Source organism: Myzus persicae, unplaced genomic scaffold (assembly GCF_001856785.1).
Source record: "Myzus persicae strain clone G006 unplaced genomic scaffold, MPER_G0061.0, whole genome shotgun sequence".
Lineage (NCBI taxonomy): Eukaryota > Metazoa > Arthropoda > Insecta > Hemiptera > Aphididae > Myzus > Myzus persicae.
In genome coordinates, this window is record NW_019101246.1 from 406,376 (window position 1) to 426,403 (window position 20,028).

Consider the following 20,028-nt stretch of genomic DNA (forward strand, 5'->3'; position numbering starts at 1 on the left):
AAATACACATATGTTTATAATGAAAAATTGAATTAATAAAAAAAAATGGATAAATAGATATATTATTTTTATAATAAATAATTAATGCGTTTAATGTGATGGATGGTGTTGTTTCTTTAATACTAAATCTGGTATTTTAGGATCTATATTAGAAAGTTGAATACGTAAATCTGATTCTATATTTAATCGATTTCTATATTTATTTTTAGTGTACACATAAGCTGAAAATCCTTTTTCACAGAGATAAGTTGTTGAAAAAAGCATCAATGGCCTTAGTGCTGAGTCCGATATTTCTGGATAGTCTTGTCTTATACTCAACCAAAAAGAAGACAAAGAAGATTCTTTGAAAACCCTTTTTAAATTAGAATTACTGGATATTTCGATTAATTGATTATCTTGTGTTGTTGTTAAACCAGTTATATCAGGGACATCTGCATTAAAAGGGTCTACTACCCAATTTTTATTTTTGTCAGGAACTGGAAAATATTTTCGAAATGAATGTTTCAAAATTTGGAGGTGTTCAATAATTATATCTTTTGTGTCCTGAGGAAAAACTTCATCGGATGATTCTATAAATGCATAAAGAGTTGGAAAGTGGTTAAAATTGTTTTGAAGGGCACGTTTTCTCCATAGCTTCAATGTTATCCTCCGTGTGAAAAATATTGTCTTCTTTCCCTTGTAAACTAATATTTAATGAGTTCAGAGAATTAAAAATATCAGCCAAATAGGCCACTGTACAGAGCCATTCAAAATTATTGAAAAGATTTGCATATTTAGTAACTAATCTTAATTGCTTTTCAACGATAACTATTTCAACAATGTATTTATTATCAACAGTATTTCCCATGTAATACGAATATTGCATCATTATTTTCGTTTTATGGATAGGTATACTTTGTAAATTTTTAATTTACGTTCGCGGACCCCCTCCGGTATACGTGCGGACCCCTAGGGGTCCGCGGACCACAGTTTGGGAAACGCTGCTGTAGATTACAAATAATGTGCGGTAATTAGCTATACAATGAACCAATAAAGTGTGTGATTTTTGCTTATCGACCTTTTTAGAGTCGAAAAAATGTGCGGTTTTTGGTTGCAACCTAATAATAGTATTTATAATCTATGATAAATACCTAGTAAATATGTCGACGAATTGTATTTTTAATCCTTATAAGTTATAAGCTTCTCTTAACAGTATTAATAATGCGTCATTCGCATATTTGGTTTTTTTTCTTACAAATTTGTTTAATTTTATAGAGCAACGAAAAGACGTAAATTGTGGCCCGATTGGATCTTGTTGCAGTTTGACGACGTGTGTTACGGACCACCTGTTCCTAGAACATTTTTAGACGAGGTTGATTATACTATAATATTATATATTTGATCCGTTTATTTAATCCTTCCAAATTGTACTTATATTTGTTTTAATTACAACTCCATGTATAGGAATCTGTTAACAGTTCTACACGGTTTAAAGGTTGTTCCGTGTTTCCTGGACGGGTTAAAAACCGTGCGTGTGTACTAGAGCACATCGAAGACGCGCGTTGCTTGCGGACGGGAGACATTTTGATCGTGAAATCTGTCGACATAGCTTGGTCACCATATTTTCCGATTATTTCCGGTTTAATCACGGAGATCGGTGGTGTAATATCTCACGGTGTGCAATTAAAACAAAATAATGTAAATCCTACGTACAATATTAATCACAATTATTATCGCGTTTGTATATAGGAGCCGTTGTCGCCAGAGAATACGGGTTACCCTGTCTTGTAGGAGTACAAAATGTCAAAAAATACTTCAAAACGGGTAAGACGAAAAATAAAACAATAACAATTTCGAGATTTGAAACGAGGATTAAATTTTGAATTTCAGGTGATATGGTAATTCTAGATTCCGAAAAAGGATTCGTCAGTAAAGGCGACAGCATTATAACGAATTGAGATTACATCCATCATATAATAATTCATATTTATGTATATCATTTAATTTTTAAGTAAAATATAAAATAAAATAAATTGAGAACAATACAAAAAGTGTAAAGAACATAAGATTATAAAAAATATAATTATTAATACTAACTTAAATATGTACAAAATAAAATAATATAAATATATATAATTTACCGAAACACAATTATTAACGGTAAGTATAATACTATGCTTATATCAATTTACGTTTTCAAGTTTTTTGTAATCCAGTTCATGAAACTTGTAACTCTGGTGTATACTCCCGGGTACTGGCCTTTTCCGCATCCTATTCCCCAACTGACGATACCCACCTGGGTCCATTTACCATCGTTGAGCATCAAAGGACCTCCGCTGTCGCCCTGTTTTAACAAAAATAAAAAGAGGGTTAAACGTTCTGCTGTAAATTAAGTATCTAGAGAGTCACTGTAATGGATGTGTTAAATTTCAATTCAAAGATATAAAACCACCGTATACGAAAAACGATTCCGAGCGATGACGGTCTGTCAGCCTATTATTTTAATAAGCATATTTGATGATATTGTTGTGGTGAAAGTAATTTATTTTACTATTTTAGGTACTATGGTACTAGAGGTTAAATTCATTTTTGCCAAAAAAATTACATTTGAAAATGTCATTGTGTGTATAAAATATATTAATACTCTTAAAGTTTCATGTACTCACAAATAATATTTTTTAATTACAAAAAAATAACTAAAACCCTCATTTTTGGTTTTAATATGTGTCAAAATGTCGTCCAAATTTGAACTTAAAATGTCTATAAAATAGAACTGTGTTCATATATTTTTTAGATTTGTTGGTTACAGTATGAAAAATTTATGACATTTCTCGTTTTTAATTTTCACTCCTTATCTATAAAAATTGAATATTTAAAAAAAATTTAACTACAAAATAATTAGAAAATTTTCGAGATTTTGATAAATTTTGTCAAAATGTCAACTTTAAATCCTTATAAAAAATCATATGGATGGATCTTTAATCTTCTCAACCACTATTATAACTACTTATGATGAACTTTGTATTCAATTTTCGAGCATTTCGATCTAACAAAAACATTTTTTAAAAACGAAATTGTATAAAATATACGAACGTATCTTATGCCCATAAATACTCGTAGTTTAAAAAGGATGGCAATATTATAAAGAATGTTACATAGAAATTATTAATTATACTTACACTGCAAGAGTCTCTTGCTGCTTTGCCCGCACATAAGAAGTGGTCTACGATCCCGCCAGGGGCCGCGTTTCCGTACTTGTACTTGCACTCCTGATTTGTCCACACTGGTACGGTGACCTTCTGCAGAACCGCCGGTTGCGGACCACCTGAAAACAGACAACACACCGGGTTGATTTTCAATCTCAAAAATTGTTACACCTCCCCCTTCTCCGAAACTCACTCTCTTTCAAGCTGCCCCAGCCGATGACTGTGGCCGTCTGTCCCGCGTACATAGATCTGCCCGTTGGCAAACATATTGGGTGTATTTGTTTATCAAACTTCACCGGTTTATCCAGAGTCAAGAGCGCGATATCGTTGTACTGAGGTTAAAATACAATATGGGTTATCGGACGCAAGTAAATGTTATTCTTACTATTATAGGATATATTCAACGTTTTACAAACCAGAGTTCTTTGGTCAAAACCTTTGTGCCGAACGACTCTTTTGATTTTTCTCTCTAAATGTTTCACGTCAGCTTTGCTTTTGATATTGTAGTCTCCAAGATTTGCTGTCAAACGAGCTACGTCCCACGAATTCATGCTGCAATCCAATTTCAGAATATCAAGATGATATCAGATGTTTAAAAACATTTGATCCTGCATGTCAATATATACTTACTGAGCAACGCAATGTGCTGCCGTCAACACGTGTGTGTCATCGATTAGAGATCCTCCGCAAAAATGTCTGCCTGCATTGAATATAGCTACCTAAAATTGTTTACAAGCACCTTTATATTGAGCACTTAATTTAGGTACCTACCTATATGGATACCAACAACAACAGTGAGAACAGCACGAACCATTGTCGTTTTAGATTTGTATTCACTATAAATTATGTGTAAGTGTGCAGATACTCGCAGAAATCATTATCTAACTATGGATCTATAATAATATGGCAAACCGAAAAATTATACACCGGAGTAACAATACTACCGAGTGTTGAGCTGTAATATAATAGACAAGATTACAATGTCAAACAATTATATTTATTATTATTAGAGCATATTATCATGGTGTTTTGCAATTCTATAATATGTACATCATCACATTATAGATGATCTCTCTATTTCGATTGATATTAAGACATTATCGTGCCGTGCATGCGATGGACATCGGAAATGTATAGATTATAATATAGATACCTACGTGGCTACTTATAGGTTATCAAGCTTAAGCTTATGAGCGTGTAGACTACTTTGCAGATTGACCTAGTTTCATCGATTTCCAATGAACATAAAAGATATTTTACCGTGACATTTGTGGACGATATAATACATACATTACACGCGTAAACACATTGTTTACTATACATACTACCTATAGGCTATAATATGTATACTTACAATCCATGGCCATTCTCCGGGGTCCGCGTTTTGACCACCGACGATTCTCTCTTGATCTTGAGGACCGTTCTTCAGCCCACATTGATAATCGTACCCTCCATCATTGTCAACATAAGCTGGTGTGGTACTGGTGGTGGTTGTGGTAGTAGGTTTGTTATGCGGGGTAGTAGTAGTGACATTTTGATGATCGTATGGCGGCCATGATGGTATCGATGGTTGCTGTGGAGGCCATGGTGGTATAGTCGGTTGCTGTGGAGGCTGTGGCTTCATTGGTGGTGCCGTCTGTGGAGGATGTGTAGGAATTGGAGGAATAGTGTGGTCCGGAGGATGCGTTGGCAAAGGTGGTGGCCAATTCGGTGGCATTACCATCGACGGGGGTGGTCTCATTCCTTCTTCGTTGTGGCTCTCTCCGATGAAGCTCGGGTGATCGCAGCACACGCCAAACATCTAAATGCCGATCGAGATAAGGTTATTGTAATACTGTTTGTGATGGGCATACGTTTTTATTAGTCGGCTTTATTTTATTTTTGAAAGTACAAAATACAAAACTCAAAATATAACGTTATAATTATAATGCATAATATTATAGTATTTTACCATTTTATCATTTAAAGCGATAATCGAAGTTGTAAAACAACATTTTTATAATTCCGTAAATTTCGGTGCATCGACGTGAATTTGCCAATTTGTTATAGGTACATTGCTTCACGCCATTGTATAGTATTGTATATTGTATTATACATTTATACCGTATATTCACCTGTTTGTGGTCGACACTTATATAAGTGCACGTGTCGTACATTCCCGCCATCCACGAGTCCCAGTACTGAAAGTTTGGCGTCTTGATGTACGGATAGCACGCCCGAAAACTCGTGCACTTGCCCAACGTGCCTCGGCCCGTCAGACACGGGCCGGACACCATCGTCCACGAACCCTGTCTTTTCGTTCTCGCCGCCCTGTTGGCACCGATCTCGTCGCCGCTTCGGGGGCTGCTATCAACAGCGGTGCTCATCATCGTACCATGGCGGTGATTGATGTCGTGGCTCTCGTCCGCGGGATACGCTGCAATTATAGACAATTATTATGAGTACGAAAATTCCAACTTCTTGTGATTTCATTTTTAAATTCCGAAAGTTATTCGAGTCTGCGCGCACGGACGTGGAAAACGCGGGCCCTCTGCAGATGTTGCTCGACAACGATCATTACATAATATTATATACTCGATATGAGAACGCCTGCAGTGGGATTCATACTACAAAATATATACCTAAGTATGATAATATTGTGTATTCAACACACACGTCAACCTGACTGAACTGTCGTTATATTTTATCACAAATATTCATCAATAATTTATATCATACGGGACGTCTGCTACACCTATAATAATAATAATAATAATAATAAATAGAATTACACGTTTACACGCAAGTGTACAGAAATATGGTTCACGATGACATTAAATAATAATATAATATTTTAAGATAAGTCTGCAGCGCACTTTGTGTTATCGAGATTCGAGACCGGTTCGAGACGCGTATATAGTATACATACGATACATATAATACATTGTACATAGTACATACCAACCTAGCTGTATATAAATAAGCTAAGCCCGGTGACGCGTGCAATAATAAAAGCCTTTATGACGACGTTCGTTACTACGTTTTTTTTATAATCTATTAGGAGAATATTGTTATTAAATTATTATAATTTATAATACATTAAGTGTTAATCTCGATCCCGATTCCATTAGTGGGAATAGGACGGATAAAATAATTATAGAAAATCGTAGGTGACCTCCGCGGCCTTACTAAAATAATAATAATAATACCTACTCACGACTATTATAATATCATAAAGGTAAACATAATATTATACTGGATTTTGTTACTTTATTTATTTATTTATTTAGACGAGTGGTCTAATTTTGTTCGGCTGTTGTGACAATTTCAAATCCGGCTAAACTCCCATAATAGAATATCATTTATAATGTACACAGTACATTGTAATAAATAATAATGAATGCATTATTATTATTAAACAAACACTATACAAGGGTTACTCTGTCGTTTCAGAACATAACGATTAATTTCAGTAGCGCAACAAGGACTAGTTTTATTTTCTGGGGTATAAGCCATCGCCCTTATATTTTTTCTTTATTTATCTATTCGACCATTTCCATTTTACCCTATACCGCTTCTACGAAGTTTTTTATAATAAATATTTCAAGTAGGATAAATAATTAATATCTAGGTAATACTAGGTATATTATACGATTTAATTAACCAAATTAAAATTTTATTTTAATACACATTTTCAATCTTTTAAATTATATATTTCTTCATTTTTTAAAATACTGTTAACGTCTCATTCAATATCGAGAATAGCAAATTTTTAGTTACAGTCATACATAATATATTTTATAATATATATTATATTATATACCTGTATAAGTTCATAACCAATTTTTTTTTCGCCTCATCGAAAAATCATTTTTAGTGACTATAATTAGCCCAAATATTTTTTTTTGATTTAAAATCAATGATATTGGACTTGGAGAGGACTTGATTTTTTATGGGAGATGTATCAGTCTCCCGTTAGTCCCTTATAAACACTAGATAGTATATATATTATGAATGGTATTATAATGGTTTTTTAATATTTTTTTTTTTATCAATTATTGCTTTGTATTTTGTACACAAGAGTATATAATGTACGACGTGTTGTCGCATATTTTATCTATTAGGTACAGGTGACTGTGATATGGCAAGTGTTTTTCCCAACATTCGCGAATTTAATGAACGATGATTGCAGGGTGCAGTAATGTTTTAATACAATGATGCTGGGCTAATGACCCAGCGGCAGTCCGATTAATCATGCAAAAACGGACCACCGTCGTGAGTCGCTGCGTATTATTATATATATATATATATATATATGTATATATAGCGCCACGCGGCTTAATCGAAACACGAAGTCGCTTCCGGCGAACGATACAGGTGGCATACATAATAACATTTACTTTATACGCCATAATGTGTAAATGCGTAATTTAGATATCCGAAAAGAAAATAATATATCCAGTACCTACACCTGTAGCTGTGTTATTTGCGGGTACGAATTTTTTTTTTTTCACTTCTCGTACAGTAATCGTTCTCGGGCCTTCCCCCCGAGATGGCAATTATTTTATCACGATCGCGTCATCCGAGCGTCGTACGAATAATATATATTAGCCTTTCGGATACAATAAAATTCCGCGAAACACTGCTTACCTAACATAATAATATACCCGCCGCGAGTATATAGAGACGCGTTGACCGCGCTTTGATCTTTCACGTCCAGCTAGGCGTCAGTTTTTGGATACGATTTAATAACATGTTGTAGATTGTATCTAGGCATACAATGTATACCTAAATTGTTTATCTACGCACGAATTTTTTATACGAATTTGACATTAATATACGCGTGCATGACGTGTCTGTATATTTATTTGAAATACACCTAATCGTCTGCTGCAGTGAATATTGCGATTCGAATATAACACATAATAATTTCTTAAATTTCTTTTTTAAATACAGTCACTTGAATTTGTATGGTAATAATCGAATGACGTGTGATTATTAATAAATTGTATCATTTAGGTTTCTGAGAAAATAAATAGAAATACTAAATAATAGAAAGCCGTCCGTCGAACACAGTCCTGTACCTATATATATATATATATACACACGACTACACGTAACTACGATGTAAGTATAAGTAGGTCTTTAAGAAACCAAAACAAAAACAACTGTTTAAACTGATAATTATATAGAATATAATAATATAATGTAAATATAATGCATGTATCGGATTAAATTTCTATTGCGACTGACTTCGCAATGCACGTAGTATTATGTACCAGGATTGCCAGTATTTGAAATTAAAGTATTTTTTACTTCGTTTTTATGATTCATATTGCGTATTAAATAAAAAAAATAATTTTTTTTGCACCATAAAGATTACTAAAAATTGAATCACACCACCCCATAACTTTCAAAAAACATGACGGTCAATAATTTTTAATATTTATATAAATGTATATTATACTGTCTTTTTTGTGTTTTCAAAATGGAGATTTATCTATATCATCTACGTGCAGTGTAATTGTGTAATAGTCGAATTCTCGTCTCACTAATTTCTGTTAATATTATGTTGTATTTAGGATTTAGGACTCCCCCGGCCAATAAAATGGTTGCAAATCCACCATTGTCTGGATTCATCCAGTGACCCAGTCTGTCAAATTTATCAAACAACATATATACATGAACACAAAAAAGGAAACCAATAATGATTCTGTTAAGACTTTAATGTTATGCCGACCAAACAATAATATTTTAATGTTTAATGCGTACACACGTCGATTCGTAACCAATCGAGACGGGTAAAAGATAAAATAATTATAATAGGTAGGCCGTAGGCTCATATTTAAATTGTAGCCAGACCTCGTAAGACGCACATATACGACATAAGTTGTATGAATGTATTATTATAATAGAGGTATAGCTGGTATTAGGTAGGTACAGACAAATCGGAATCGGCCAAAAAAACCTAAAACGTGTTTGAAATTCACTTTTGTTGCCGTTCCCACTGCTTTACACACGACACACACACACACACACACACACACACGCACACACATTATAATAAATATTTTAAATAAGTATAATATATAGCTGGTACCTATACATTGTGTTATCACACGAAACCAATTACATCTCTGCCAAAATACCCACACACACGATCTGTCGTACGTCTCCACGGGTCACATCCAAACTCATAAATTCGCACGCCATTTATATTAATGTATTTTTAACAATATTTCTGTATATATCAAATAGATGGTTTTTTTTTCGTAGCGGTCAGAGTAGTAGTTTATGTACATACATAATACATGTATATATATAAACAATCAAGTCTTGGACTCGGCCACTTTGTTTTCTTTTTCTTTTTTTTTTTTACGCTTTAAATATCTTCCAAACTGGTCATTCGCAATAATATTATACTGTATTAAAAGTTGAACAGTCAACGTGGGTCAATATACTTTAATGCACACATCATGACTACGCTCGGGTTACTGTCGTATAGAGGGGATGCAATGTGTACGTACTACATTATATTATTATGTATATTATTATAAGGCGAGTGTAATATATAAATAAATATACTTACGTTTTATACATTTTATACATTTTGTATTCGTTTGTAGGTTATTTCGCTGCGCAAAATAAAACTTACGGCTAATCACCATGTATGAGGTAGGTACCTATAATAATATAATTCACATCAGCGACACCAATAACGTGTCTTGGTATCGTTTACTCGTATTATACCTATAGGTGGTATATACTGTATAGTGGTACCCATATAACCAGCCCAAACTGAGTGAAAACGATTCATTTGAAAATAAAATTCGAGCGGTCTTTCAGCTGGACATAAGACACAGGTGTTAAGTATATGTACATATGTTTAACTGTAAAAAAATAGCATATTTATCATGTTTTCTCCTAAATCCGTGTCACCGTTTTCGTGGTCAATTTATTTAAATTTAGCAAATAATTAAGTCGCTATTCGAATACAGCTGGTAGGTAGGTAGTAGGTACTAGCATCATTATGATAATTATAATCATACACCCAGCTGGAATATTGGGTTAAAAAATAAATGCACGTCCAACATACTTTTCTAGAAAAAACTCTAAATTTAAGTTTGCTAAAAATAGACATTTCTTTATATAATTTTGGCTTGTCGTTTTTATCATGTTGAAATAGAAACATCGTATCAAACCCTATTATAGGTACCTGTCCTGTATAATATTTTTAAACAAGACATTTGATAACTTGAAGATTTGTTTTTGAAATCGCCTAGCAAACCTTAAAGACTGCCCTCGTGCAATAATAGCTAATAATGTTATCTATAAGTCATTATTATTGATATTTTTCTTCGTATAATTTTTAATATATTACACAGTTTAGTGACATAAAAAATCCCATTCTCTGAAGGTGACTGACTCTAACTGATAGATTGGACGTTAACTATATATATAATTTATGTACAACTACTTGATTAAACATAGCTATAACTTTATGACAATGCAGATTTTTATCTAAAGATCACGTATTTACATTTGTTTTATTTGTGTTAGACATATATGTATATTGTATATTTACCGTGATAATCTGACAAAAAAACAACAGTGGCCCACCCTATGTATATTTAAACCTATTAATTAAATATATAATTATGTTTGACGTGATGTGTACACTGCAGTGCAGTAAGTCAATCATTGCCGAACAATCATGGATTTGACAAATCCACAGTTTATCATACATGCACAGGTAAGTATAGGCCACTATGTTATGTTCTTCAAATTTGAAAAATGTATTATATCTCAGACAATATTTGCAGTTCGTCCAGCACGTGATGTACAGCTGCTGTATAACGGGTTATCGTACGATGAAAATGAAAATCATATCGAGACTCAACGTAAAAAAACTCAACATCGTCTCAAACTACATACAAAGAGAATTAATATTTTGAACAAGTCATATTACTGTTCTACGATATCTGATTGTTACAAGCCAGTCGCGCGTTTTCATTTCGACTATATTTTTGGCCTCCGGTTATATTTTATTTTATTTTATTTTATTTTATTTGCTGTACCTAATGTGGCAAAAGATATAGATAATCATTGATTTGAACTACGAAACAACGATATAATCATATTATATACCTAATAATGTATAATAATCTCATTCCAATGTACCCAACTGCTTGTGTTCCTTTCAACGGCACCTATATATAACCCGAATACCAGTACAATTATTACAACAATATCTAGTGTTGATCTAGAGCAGTGATAATTTGTACTATACATTTATACCTACACGTTTTATAATTCATTAAACGTAAAAGGATTTGTTGAAAAAATAAGATCCTCCTACATGTATCTGCTGTGACACCCACATGCATTTAAACACATAATCTTAAGAGGACGTTATAACCACATGTGTCATGTTGTATTCGTTTTTACTTAAATTCTAAAAATTTCGTCTAACGAAAATAGTATAACAAATTTTACGTTCAGGAGAATTTGTTTTACTCTGTTATTTTTAATATTAGAGTGAATCGAAATTATTGATATTATCCAAGCCTGGGCATAAACAAGTTAAAAAGTTTAGGTTAAGTTAAAAGTTAAGTTAATTTTAACCTTTTAAAATAAAATTTTCATTAACTTAATTTTTAACTTAACTATTTTTTATTGATATAAACTCAATAAATAACGAGTTACTTTTAATCAAATCCAATTTCGTTAATTTATGAATAATTAAATGATAAATATAATAAAATTATTATTGTTGATATATATTGCATAAACGTCTTACCCATAAGGTCGATAATATGACCTATTCACTCATATTTGACCTAGCCAATTCACTCTAACATAACAAATAATATACAGTAAAGTGGATTCTTCTAAACATAAAATTTGGTTATGTTAATATTTTCCATGTTGCATGTAGTTAGTAAGACGGAGATAACACATACGGGTATAACCTCTCCTTAATTAAATGTGTAGAACATATGGTAAGGAGAGGAGCTTATTGGGATTTGAAGATCTCCAATCGCTTACTGAAGCTCTAAGCACAGATCTAAGCATTATCTTCAAAATACTTGAATTCTTATCGGGAACAAACGTCATCGGTCAAATATATGAATAATAATATTGTAGAATTCAATATGTAATTTTTTTAATTTATGAATACCATTAACAATGTGACCAAAAACAAAAAAATATGTAAAGCTCAATGGCCCTAGATTCCGAGGATGATTTCTAATAAAAAAAATGAAAAGGTTTGTCGTTATGGCAATCCACGTATTAAGGAAACCTGTACTTATTGAATTTTTGGCAACGTTATTTTTTTTCATCTGATAGTGCACCTAATAGATATTATATACTATTATTGTCTATTGTCAAGTCGCCCGACCGTTAATCTGCATATTTATATTATTTATTTCGAGTCTAGTACTATCTACCTACGACCGAATAAGGAGTTATGTCGACATACGCCAGTGATAGTATTTTGATAACGAACATTTCTGTGATAAATTATTTGCATCACAGCGTCGAGCATAATACATTTTATATGCGGCATGCGCCTACATACGACGGTCGACAGAATATACTCAGCTACCAGCTTGTGTTAGATCGGAAATCGACGAAAACCGGAAATAAAAACGTGTGTGTGTGTGTGTGTTTTGTTTTTTCCTCACAAAACAACCATTTATTATTACGTACATCCTCACATAATGCTAAATATTTCTTCGGAATAGAGATCTAGGGCAATAATTGTTTAGATGGACTGTGTTACACATATAATACGACACATGCATTGGCCAAATTGTGAGAATATTTCGGGTTTCTGATAATAATATTTAATTGTATTTATACTAGTCGACAATTATGACTAAATACTAAAATATCTTCCAATAATAATAAAGTGTCTTCAAGAGTTTGAGACCCATGAGACTAATTATAACAAATAACAATTGAATATACGGTTACAATATTTAGTTCAAAAATGTATCAAATTTTCCATTTGATCCAATTCCTTAATTACTATCAAAATTGACGAACAATATTTAGAAGTAAACTCTGTATCATAATAAATTATTTCACGTGTTTGTGTTTTGTATACTTTTGTCTGAAGAACGAACATTTCATTTTCAAAACCAACTCAATGTATCTCAAATTTCAATTTTAAACTTGTAAATGAATCAGCCGGCCCATACTGTATTTTTGAAATGTAAAAATTGTGTTGACTATTAAATTTTGATAATGACATAGTTATTACGAATACTGATATTATATTATTATATTGATACTAATGAATAATTGATAACTACATTTTTACTAATTCTTCGTGTTTTTCGTTGCCTTTAACAAATTATTAATGTTATTACTACTGTATTTTCGAATACTGATTTTTTTTTTTATTGTTTTTATTTTAGATACCATCATATTATATTCAAAATTAAGATACATTAAAAAAAGAATATATATTAAATATGTCAAATGCAATCTTAAGATCTATAATGACTAATGAGACACCTACTATATGAAAATGTAACTAATAATTTTGTGGTAATATATTATGGGTATCATATGAAGGTATTTCAGATACCTGGTATATGTTTATTTAAACAAATTGTCTGTTATTTTCTATAATATTATATCTGTATTAAGTAATGAGTTATGTCTTATTATGTGCAACTCTATGATCATAAATCAGCACTCTATACGTATAATTATAATTTATGTATTTGTATCTAATATTGTAATTATTTCACATATAAAAACATGGTTGTTTTAAATGTTCAATTTATTATATTTTATTTGAGGATACAGTGAAACATGAAAACAAATTTACTCATACGCGTATAGTTAATCTCATTTGAATAATTACATTTTGATATAAATACAATTTTAAGAATACAATATATCATTTGTGTTATTTATTCTTATTAGTTATGACTATTATGATAATAAAAACTTGAATAAAACTATGTGTGGTTAAAACGATACCAGTTTAATATTTAACAGAATACATGAATATAAAATGTATTAATAATACACAGTGGTGATTAATTTTCATATTTAGTAATTATTCAATTACCTACTCCTTTTGAACACTTGTGTGTTTATATGTTTTATTTATGTAACTCGTCCTGACCTTGCCACCTGTTTGCAAGTTACATTTTGCTTCTGGTTTATCTGACTAAATTGGATACCCACTAAAATATACTAAGCCACTAAGGTATAATGTATACTATACATAATACCTATCTATCATACTTATACATAGGCTATTTTAGTCAACTTAAAAATAGAATACTCGATAGATCAACTATTAAACATTGACACATTGTGTTAATAAGTGTTATATATGAAAGCTAATACGTACATCCATATTTTATCCATTGTGTCACTTAATTATTCTAAAATTATAACGTTTTAGCTAGAAATATTGAAGTTTGACGATATAAAAGCTATTTTAAGTTATACTGCAGAACTAGTATTGTTTAATTCGAGATGGTATAGTAATCTAATTAATCCATATAATATACCCGATACCGAAAAGGGATTTTTTTTTTAAATCATAAAATCGTATACAACGGAGAATGTATTTATTTGGTGTGTCACCAATAGATTACTATAAGATCGCGAGTAGAATATTAATATTCTTATTATGTATGTGTTTTTGTGAGTGCGTACGAAGTTTAATTCGTATAGAGTACACGGAGGAATGTCCTGTAATGGATTTTTTCTATCTGACCGGAGATGTCTGATAGATGACTGTAATTTTACCTAATAAACTGGTTAGATATACGGTTTGTATTACTCATTAATCTAGAAGTAGTGAAATATTTCTTAAACAGCGCCTACATGAATAAAGTTTATACATTAAAGTTATTGTCGATCAAGAAAAATTACATTAGAATCAAAATGTTGGTCTTAAGTTATAATCAAAATGTATGATTTAATATCGAATATAATTTTATTAAAATATTGCAAGTTACAATTACAGGAGAGCATAAAAATTCGGAAAATTATTCGTTCGGCACCAAATATATTTGTTGAAAAATAACACTTAATATTGTTAGAATTATATTTTAATTGAATCATATTATCTTGGAATATAATCAATTTGAAATATATTATTCCAGAAATAAATATTTTCAACAAAATGGTCTCTGAGCTAATACTATTCTGACAAATTTCAATTCTAAAATAATATTTGCCAACGGTTAATTTCCAAACGTGTACTTTTTCAAATAAAATAATTTTCAACCGAAATGTATTACCGATTCTTTACTACCATAATATATTTGTAATCAAATACATTTCCAAAACAATAAATAGGTAGGTACAATCCAGAAAAACATTTTTTTTCCAAATTTCTAAGTCTCAATCCATTATTTTCTAAAAAACTATAAATCTCCATTACGACCATAAAAATATAATATATAATAACTTATAATTAGTACCTATTTTGAAGGAAAAAATACAACTAACAATTTCGCTACAATTGTAACGTTTGTATATGCACAGTGCACAGTATTTCTTTTAATAAATTGTTGCACGTTTTATAACGGTTACAATAATTTCAAATAAGATACTGAATCAAAATTTACTAGATACCTACCAACATTTTTATTCATTCCCGCCTCCTTATAATACAGATTTTTTATTTCTAACGATTTTATAGTATAATTCTATTGGAACGATTTTTTCGACTCTTAGCCAAACCCAAAACGGTATTTGCATAGTGCTCCAGAGTTCACACAGTGTGAACGACCGTCCGAATTAGTTTTTTTCACATTTAATTTTTGGTAACATATTATATATATTTTTGCACTAAAAAAAAAAAATGTAGGTTTTAGTATCCATATAGTAACGCGTATTAATATACTGTTTGTTATATCATGGCGTATATGCGTATAAGCTGCAGAGTATTAGGGACGACACTCGTGTGGGATGATTCAAATTATGACTATTATTATGGTTCGTTGATTTTTACGGAAAAACACCACACGCATGAACCACGAATTGTCTAAATCACTATCACTATTGAGTACAAATATTATACCAATTATGTGCAAGATAACAAAAAACCGTTAATTTGATCATGTGTCTCTCGATGATACGTCGAATATAAATTTAAAATTATAATCAATACTTAAGAAGTGAATTATTGCAGCAGACAACGAATTCATCGAATAAATAAATATATATTGAAATCGCATGTAAACAAACGGATACTTTTTTGCGCTGCCGCCTCCGCCGTCGCTGTCATTGAACCTGTGTCGCATTGGCCGGCGACCTTGACGCAGGACAACGTGTTCACATCGGCCGAGTAAGTCATTTGTAAGTATACAGTAATTTTCGTTCGATTTTTTTCAATCTTAACCGCCAATACCTTAGCCCTCGGCTCAACAATAACAACATTATTCTTCGTGTGTGTCCCAACATCTTTACTGTTGCGATGAGCTGATGAAATGAATAGGTACCTATATAATATGCGAGTGTGGTGATAATACCTACTACCCACTCGTTTCAAGTTCGAAAAATGTGTTGACTAGGATAATACAAATAAATACTGCAAATGCGTATACGAGTTTAGTGGGATCGTATATAATAGGATGATAGCGATTTATTCCTTCTCGAGTAAGTGACCGCCCACCGGAATCGAATAGGTACGTACATATAATGTATATTTTACATCGAGTAGAAGTTGACAGACGTGCTGATTGCAAAATAAATATTAAAATTTTATTTGGTATACCTACATTGTATTCGGACGACTAGGTATTATACATCGCTATGTATAATCATAATACATTATAGTATTATACGCATATAGAACAGACGTGCGAGGTCCAACATTTTTCACGAGACGCACCCGTATTCAGGATTTATAATAACACGCGTGATACTGAATAAATTATGTTTTTGTTGGATTAAATAGAACGCAATTACATTTACATGGAATTATAATAGGAGGAGAAATTATATTGAATTAAACGATTTGAATTTCAATTACCTCAAAAATCCATCCCTCTGAAGCCTGAGTACTAAATAATAAAATCATTTTTTTACCTATCTATTTCGTGATGGTTATGTTTATACAATTTATAATAATAATGATACACATTAAGTATAAATGGTACTATACATAAAGTTTAAAATCCAATTAAAAATATGTCTGCAGGATAAAAGTTGAATCGTAATATCGTATTGTTAGTGCTTCATATTTATTATTTTGTCATAATATTCATAGGCAATCGTGATCAGTGTAATACAATATTTGATTACGACTTGAAAAAAGTTAATAAGTTATAATTTCAATGTTTTTATGAAAAGTCAAAACTATTGGATAATATAAATATCAGTATAATCGATCTACCGTGATTGAGAAAAGTAAATTACTGAACTCGTTAGAAGACGATTAGTCAAAAATAGTTATAATAGACTTTCTTCTTAACAAACAATGTCATCAGAATTATACCCTAATAATTAATATAATACTACTAAAATGATTTATTTTCCCTATTTTATATTGTCAGTTAAGTAATTTAATTTTTAACACAGTGATAAAATATTATCATTGATGGTCAATAAGAAATAAAATATTTCAAACTATAGTTGTGTGGTTTAATTTTTATTGCATAGTAGATGCATGTAAATTATAACGCACACGTCTAAGTCGTTTTCAAATGTCATAAATTGTGCCAGCATGTGGTTTGAAAATAAAATTACTTATAATTATTGTCTACATTTTTTTTTTTATCACAAAAGAGTAATAATTGTACAACCGCATAATTATTTATATTATAGAATATAAATATAATAAGCCTTTTATTTAAAAAAAAAAACAAATAATATTTCGTCTCAAGTATGCACAAGAGGATTATGAATTACTATACAAGTATAAAATATAACACTTATTACGAAGTAACGTTGATTTTATTTTAAGTTTATAATGTTAATAATGATAGAAATATACCTATCTATTTCATTTTAATGCAATAATATGTAAACATGTACATTTTTGAAATGGAGTTGTTCAGCTTAATGAATAGAATCAAACATAATAATATGTACAACCCTTTAAAGTTTATACAGTTTAAATCCTAAACTGTAAATTATATCATTTATTAACCATAGAAACCGAATAATAGATAATTACTGTACAAACATTATCAGCTACACATTTCATTATGTCAACACGTGTAAATATAAATTAACCATAGTATGAAAAACAAAATAATCGACTTCATAAAAATATATTTATTCATACTAAATAAACATTTTATGACAGTTAAGAAAGTTATTTAAAGACAATTGAATAGGCACAACAAGTCTTTATATAAAAAATTTAAAATAAAACAATTTTATAATAAACTTAATTTTTTGAAACTTAACATTTTATACTTTAAAAATATATTATAGGATATAAATACGTTTAATGTAAGAAGCTTCTCAACTACTTACCTAATCATCGTGAGTCATGAATTTATTTTTTATTTTAATAAAATTCGTAAGGACGTACACAACTTAAAGTAAACTTATATAATGCAATTTATACATTAACACAATGTATTTTTGACATCTGTTTATATATTACATTCCTTAAATTTACGCTTGAAAAAAATACTAAATTAAAGTTTGGACATTATTTTTGGAAGTCTTTATTTAAGCAGTTTTAATATATTATTGCATCGATTATTTTAACTGATTAAATTAAAAATTAGACTGGCCTCCAGTCGAAATATCACATGTTATATTCAGAATCGCGACGATATATAATGAGATGAAAAAACGAACTAATAAAAAAAACACGAAACCCGTTTTTGAATATAGTTAACTATATTTAAAACACATTTGAATACGATATACCGTGGAAGAATGCAAATTACGTTTGCAAAAATGAAGTGTTGAACGAAAAAAATATCTATAAATAAAAATATTATGTTAAATATAAAATTTAGTTGTTTCAGGAGAGATCCATCAGAAAAGATTAATAATTCAAAATATTGTCTTTTAAGATGACAACAACAAACTTTCCTATCCACCAATATATTTATTTATTTGTAGGTAATAACGAGGAGTCCCAAGTCACCCTTAGTCCTTACCTTCGAGTATGACAGCGTCGTCGGTGTATGTTTCGCGGTACACTTCATTCCTCAGGGACAAGGTCGAAGAGACAAAGTGCAGGAGCAGAATTAATAAGATGGTGGTGGCCTGCATCCTCAGAGGAAGGCAGTAATGATTACGAGAAGGTCGCTGCTCATCTGCAGGCCGGTCCGGCCCGGAAGATTTCATCGTCTCAGGTGGTTTCTCTGCTGTCTGCACGGGACGGTGCGGCCTTTAAATCGCAATATTATAATGGCGATGATGACAACAGCGTTTGAATCGAAATGCGACGGCGGCGGCAAAACGATTTCGCACTACGACCGGCTGTGGTGCCGGCAATCAGTGCAACTGACCGTTGGTCACGAGACGCGCCCGCCATTTATTGAGAATCTTGTACGCGGTTGCGGTTACTTCTTCTTCTTCTTCATCTACTACTACAACTATAGGTACTACTACTTAATGTCGCTCCGGCAGTTTATTATACGATAGCAACATGTACGTACACTGTACAATGTACAGGGTGTCTCAACCATGTGTTTTTCCCATATACCTAGTGACTACAGCCTGTATGCATTTAATAATATGTATTTGTTTGAATAATGAACGTAAATCATATTTTAATCAAATTTTAAAATATTTTAGAATAAGTACGCTTTAAATACTAAAAATTGACTATCTGTTTTTTTTTACGAACACCAAAATCGAATATTTCTAATTATTTAAATTTTTAAGTAACCCATAATTATTATAC

At 31.1% G+C, this 20,028-nt stretch overlaps 2 protein-coding genes across 7 annotated transcripts in view; one reads left to right on the forward strand and one right to left on the reverse strand.

The window, feature by feature from the left end:
- Positions 1-2,165, forward strand: part of LOC111028371 — a 16,951-nt gene extending 14,786 nt beyond the window's left edge. For 4 of the 6 annotated variants that reach the window (XM_022306994.1, XM_022306992.1, XM_022306995.1 and 1 more), the window contains 4 exons: positions 1,255-1,351; positions 1,444-1,654; positions 1,729-1,803; positions 1,870-1,937. In XM_022306994.1, coding sequence (XP_022162686.1) covers positions 1,255-1,351; positions 1,444-1,654; positions 1,729-1,803; positions 1,870-1,937 — 451 coding nt within the window. Of the gene's footprint in view, positions 1-1,254; positions 1,352-1,443; positions 1,655-1,728; positions 1,804-1,869 lie in introns of those variants that run through there. The other 2 variants (XM_022306996.1, XM_022306997.1) reach the window with 2 other exon arrangements.
- LOC111028373 (transmembrane protease serine 9-like) lies at positions 1,954-19,642 on the reverse strand. The gene is made up of 8 exons (XM_022306999.1): positions 19,277-19,642; positions 5,300-5,601; positions 4,540-4,986; positions 3,816-3,904; positions 3,602-3,737; positions 3,379-3,517; positions 3,159-3,304; positions 1,954-2,323 (listed from the first exon to the last, which is right to left on the reverse strand). The coding sequence occupies exons 1-8, from the start codon at positions 19,464-19,466 to the stop codon at positions 2,168-2,170; spliced, it is 1,605 nt and encodes a 534-aa protein (XP_022162691.1). The 5' UTR covers positions 19,467-19,642; the 3' UTR covers positions 1,954-2,167.
- Positions 19,643-20,028: the final 386 nt, after the last annotated feature.

Excerpts from the sequence above, each read along its gene's own strand:
- LOC111028373 (XM_022306999.1), bottom strand. The coding sequence starts at position 19,466 with ATGAAATCTTCCGGGCCGGACCGGCCTGCAGATGAGCAGCGACCTTCT. Across the intron at positions 4,987-5,299 it reads TAAGTGTCGACCACAAACAG|ATGTTTGGCGTGTGCTGCGA; the intron begins GTGAATATACGG and ends ATCGGCATTTAG. Across the intron at positions 2,324-3,158 it reads CAGCAAGAGACTCTTGCAGT|GGCGACAGCGGAGGTCCTTT; the intron begins GTAAGTATAATT and ends TTGTTAAAACAG.